Source organism: Chrysochloris asiatica, unplaced genomic scaffold, assembly GCF_000296735.1.
Source record: "Chrysochloris asiatica unplaced genomic scaffold, ChrAsi1.0 scaffold00005, whole genome shotgun sequence".
Lineage (NCBI taxonomy): Eukaryota > Metazoa > Chordata > Mammalia > Afrosoricida > Chrysochloridae > Chrysochloris > Chrysochloris asiatica.
Window position 1 is genome coordinate 13,760,171 of NW_006408523.1, and position 4,953 is coordinate 13,765,123.

The following is a 4,953-nucleotide window of genomic DNA, read 5'->3' on the forward strand; positions in this document are numbered from 1 at the left end:
GATGACCGTTGTTACTGTGGTGTTAGCGTGTTGGATGACCGTTGTTACTGTGGTGTTAGCGTGTTGGATGACCGTTGTTACTGTGGTGTTAGCGTATTGGATGACCGTTGTTACCCATGGGGTTTTCATTGGCTGGTGCATGGGTGTAGGTGACCAGCCCTTTGTTCCTTGGTCTATGTAAGGCTAGAAGCTCTGTGGAAACCTGTTTAGGGTCAAAACAGCATCATCCCCTTCTGACAGATGGGGTTAGTGTATGAGGAGCATAGACGAGGAATCGAACACCTTTGAGCCACCAGTGCCCTCCTGACGGATGTCCTTGGTCTTGCTTTCTTGGTTGCTTAAACTGGGCCAGGCACTTTGCCTAAGCGCTGAGCCGGAAGCTTAGTGAGAACTCACTCAGTGCAGGCTGAGTCAGGATTTAAGACCCTGGCTGCTTTACCAACATAGAAGTGATGGGGACATTGGTTTATTTTTTGAGGGAGTAGCACTTTGGGATCTGTGCTGTAAAAAGAGAACTCTGGAAGTCACAAGGGGGACTGAGTGACCTTGAGGGTGACAGGGAAAAAGATCCACCCAGGAGTCATTCTGTGTGAGAGGTACTGAACATTCCTGACAGGCTCCTTGGGGCCCCTTTACCGTCATCAACATGAGAGGGGAGAAAGTCCCATAGGGTCGGGGCAGAGGGTGCCATTAAAAACAAAACATATGGCGAAGAATCCAAGGCTAAATCGGTCATCCATGGGGCTGTCTTCTCTAGGGAGCATTGCCTTCACCTTGTTCACAGGGACTGGGAATCGCTGAAGTGCTCAGGACTGCAGGACAGAGGGAGGGAGTGGACTTGTCCCTCCACTGCTGAGCGCAGCATCGTCACTTTCTAACTGATGAAAGTGGGTTGGGACATGTGACTCCCTTCTGCTGACCTTGGGGCCAGGCTCTCAAGTGTGGCTGTGTGAGAATCACTTGATGAAACACCTGAAAATAACCTGGGTCCCTGACCAGACTCTGGACAATTGTCCTCTCAGGCAGGCCTGTACCAATTTGCAGAGGTTTCCTTACACTCTGAGACTTACTGTGCATCATTTTCTGTATCACATGCAGTGCCTGCTGATGGTATATTTATGCAGGTTTTATGTTTTGTTTGTTTGAAAGTGATCCCCTCTCTTTTTTGTTTTTGCAGGATACTAAGTTATGGATAATAATGGAATATCTTGGTGGAGGCTCCGCACTCGATCTTGTAAGTATTCTGCTGCAGACTTGCTTGTGTTCTCAGTAAACTCGGCTTTATGATGATTCTGTATGTGTCTTTCCCTTTTCCTTGTTTAAATCATATTAAAAAGGAACAAAACTGGTCCTGACAATATGTAGGTCTACTTTTTGTTTTATGGGTTTTTATTGTGAATTGAGTGAAGGTTAACAGATAAGATCATCAGCTTTACTTTCAAGTAATCGTACATTTGACTTCATCTCGGGGATTATTCTCCCTTCCCTGTAACAACAGTTACCCTGCTTTCTCCCTGTGTACCCTCCCCCCTGCCCCCAATAATAGGGTTAAAGTTTTTATTGTGAATTAAGTGAAAGTTTACAGGCAGATAATCAGTTTTACATTCACCAAAACGTATACTTTGTTTCATTATAATGACTATAATCCCCTCCATGTACCATCAGTTAACAGTATTTCCTCTCTATTCATTTTAGCTCTTTTTTTTTTAACATTCAGGCATATATAATAATTTAAAGCACCAAAGGGCACATTCTCCAAGTCGGCTTCCTGGCCGCCACCTCTCAGTCCCTCTCTTTCCATGAGTCTAGAGTTCTCAGCTGCTGCCTCTCTCCATGTCCTCATCTCTGCCTCCATATCAGATGACGCTGCATCTCTGGATAGATAGGGTCCCATATTCCAATTGTGCTCTTCTCCCTTGATGGTCCTAGGGTCCTCTGTTTCTGGACTGTAAGATTCACTACTTACCCGTTTTTTGTTTTTATTTTTTATACAAAACTTCTACCTTTACTATTGTGACAGTCACAATTAGTCATGATAACTAGTTACTACTGAATCATAAGAATCTTGTCCCCATCTCTTTTTACCAGAGTCATCTAGACAAGATGAAAACTCTTCAGCAGGGACTCTGTCTTCCCCCATACTGGCTTACCTTTTACATCTTATTTTTCACAAATCAACAAAACAAATATATTTGATGTATACCTACAAAACAAAAATACGTATTCGTTTACATGTCCAAAGGGCACACTTTGCAAGCCAGCCTCCTGCTGCTGTAGATCGACTTTTGAAACCAGTATCATTGTGTCATGGGAAAATATATAACAGAAACCAGCAAATTTATTCATAGAAGCAGTGAATGACTTTTTCCAAAAATGATTTTGCCTAAAAACAGTGTATTAGCTTATTGGCCAACACAAGTTATGTGTGTGAAAGCTGATTACCATTGTGTTATTATTTCAGATGGTAACTTCCCATCTTAGCTTCCAAGGAGCTCTGGTAGCGTAGTGGTTACGAATTGGGCTGTGAACCTCAAGGACAGCAGTTCAAAACTACCAGCTGCTCCACAGGAGAGAGATGAGGCTTTCTGCTCCCTTAAAGATTTACAGCCTCGGAAGCCCTGTACAGGGTCGCTATGAGTTGGAACCGACTCCACGGCACATAACCAGCACCTCCAACTTAGCTTCCAACATAGACACATGGTGTCTTGACGTACCAGGGATGAGTGACGAGCATGGTGTTGAAGGACGATGTCAAAGACCAGAGCAGTAGTCAGGACAGGGAGGGGACGCAGCCTTCCACTGCACGGATGCACACCGAGGCAGTGATTGCCCTGCCAGCCCCCACAGTGAACTTAGGATGCAGCGGGACCAGCATCAGTCCATCATCTTCTGTGACCCTTTGACTGCATTGCTGTAACACACACCAGCCCCCAGACTAGACTAATGTAAGACTGTGCTGGGAAAGGGCCCGGGTGTGATGCAAGTGGGCTGCAATTGGCCGCTAGTGGAAAGGTGGGCTGTTTGCACCCATCCAGCACTTCTGGGGATGAAAAGGCATGGGTGATGTGCTCCAGTAAAGGCTACAGCCGCCGAGAAAGCAGTACAGAATGTGAGCACTTCTGTTCTGTAACACACAGACGGGCCTGCCGGGAGTCAGGGGCCAGCTTGAGCTTAGCTAACCGCAACAGCAGTGTAAGATAGCTTTAAAGCCAGACTCTTTAGATTCACATTTAGTAGTAAAGTTGTGGTTGTATTGTGGACTGTAATGGACTGCTCAGAAATAACCAATGTACCATAAGCAGTACCTCCCTTTTTAAAATTTAAATACAGTGCTCACATACTTGTTTATTTACTACCTGAGGTTGATGCTGTATTAAAATCAGTGTAGTCAGCCACCTTTCCGTACCCCTTCTGTTAGCACTGGGTGATGATCTCTGGGACAGGCCTTAGCTGTCATTTTAGCATCAGAGGGTAGACCTTGTGTTGCGTGGTGGACAGTGAGTAGGGATGGGGGTGTATAGTTTCCACTGCTGTTGCTGTGTAAGCTGCACCAAGCCTGTTTGTTAGCAGTGATAATCTGTATACACTTAATTCACTAAGGAATGAAATGCCTTTGATTAAAAATATAACTTGTCTTTATAATAAGAATGAATCGTTTTTTTTAAGGTGAATTTCTAAAACTTTTGTATATCCCCAAAGGGCCTTTTGGCTATATACCCAATTGAGAACACTGCGTAATTTTACAAACTGTAAAAATAACTTGTCAAAGTAGTATTTAAAAGGAAGCATTCAAGACATATTATGTACTCTAATATGGTATAACCAAGATACTAATATGGGAAAAACAACAAAACAGCTAGGTAAATTTTATGACTTGCTTTTGGTTCCTTTCTATAAACATGCACTATACACAGAGAGCTTACCTTAAAAAAAAAGTCTTGTGGGAAACAGTACAGCAATGTAGAAAATTACTCTCGTGTCATATAATTAGGTGAGCTACTAAGTGGCTTTATTTGTGGCTCACGTAGGATTGTTTGTAGGAACTCACTTATCCAACGCAGAGTTCTTCAGAATAGCCATTCTAGTTCACGGATGCATCACTTAAATCATTCTTGATGCCACTGTAATTTAATTTGTTTGGTAGTAACTTTCTCTGAAGCTTTGAGTTACAGTTTCTGTCTCTGGAATTTTAGACATTTCGTTACAAAGATATATAGAGCGCTTCCTTTAAAAAAAGCACAAAAAAACACATAGAGTGCCAATGAGTTGGTCCTAACTCAGAAATCCTGTGTAGGGTTTCTGAGGAGCAGCTGGTAGCTTTGAACCACCAACCTTTATGTTAGCAGTCCAGTGCTTTTCCTATATAGTACGTTCCATTCTAACTCATAGCAACTATATATATATATATATAGGATTTCTGAAACAGTAACTCTTTTCTCCAGCAGAGCTGCTGGTGGCCGTGAACTGCTGACCCTGTGATTGGTAGTCCAGTGCTACTCTTACAGCGCCACCAGGGGTCTTTTACAGTGTGAGGGTGCTGAGAAGTGGTTGTCCTTTCACTTAACTCCTGCGACAGAACCAGACATTCCTGTGAGATGTCACCAGCCGTCTCATTTTGATAGGTGGCTGATGCTCTGAGGTTTTGTTGTTGTTGATTCTGACCCATAGCGACCCTGTATAGTGTGTCTAAGGAGTGACTGGTGAGTTTGAACCACCGACCTTGTGGTTCACATGACTGACTTGTCCTACAGCACTACACCAGGACTTCAGAGGTTAGGGGTTCCCGCAGCCAATGGCAGAGCTGGGCTTCGTCCTTCTAACAAGTGTGGTCCAGGCCCTTTACCTCCTGTGACACTGGTGTGCCTTTCTCCATTTTATAACTGGTGTGGTCCAGGCCCTTTACCTCCTGTGACACTGCTGTGCCTTTCTCCATTTTATAACTGGTGTGGTCCA

At 43.9% G+C, this 4,953-nt stretch overlaps 1 protein-coding gene across 2 annotated transcripts in view; it reads left to right on the forward strand.

Annotated features, from left to right (window-relative positions):
* STK24 (serine/threonine kinase 24) overlaps positions 1 to 4,953 on the forward strand; it is a 143,968-nt gene that overhangs the window by 110,680 nt on the left and 28,335 nt on the right. For both annotated transcript variants that reach the window (XM_006831983.1, XM_006831982.1), the window contains exon 3: positions 1,178 to 1,234. In XM_006831983.1, coding sequence (XP_006832046.1) covers positions 1,178 to 1,234 — 57 coding nt within the window. The remainder of the gene's footprint in view (positions 1 to 1,177; positions 1,235 to 4,953) is intronic.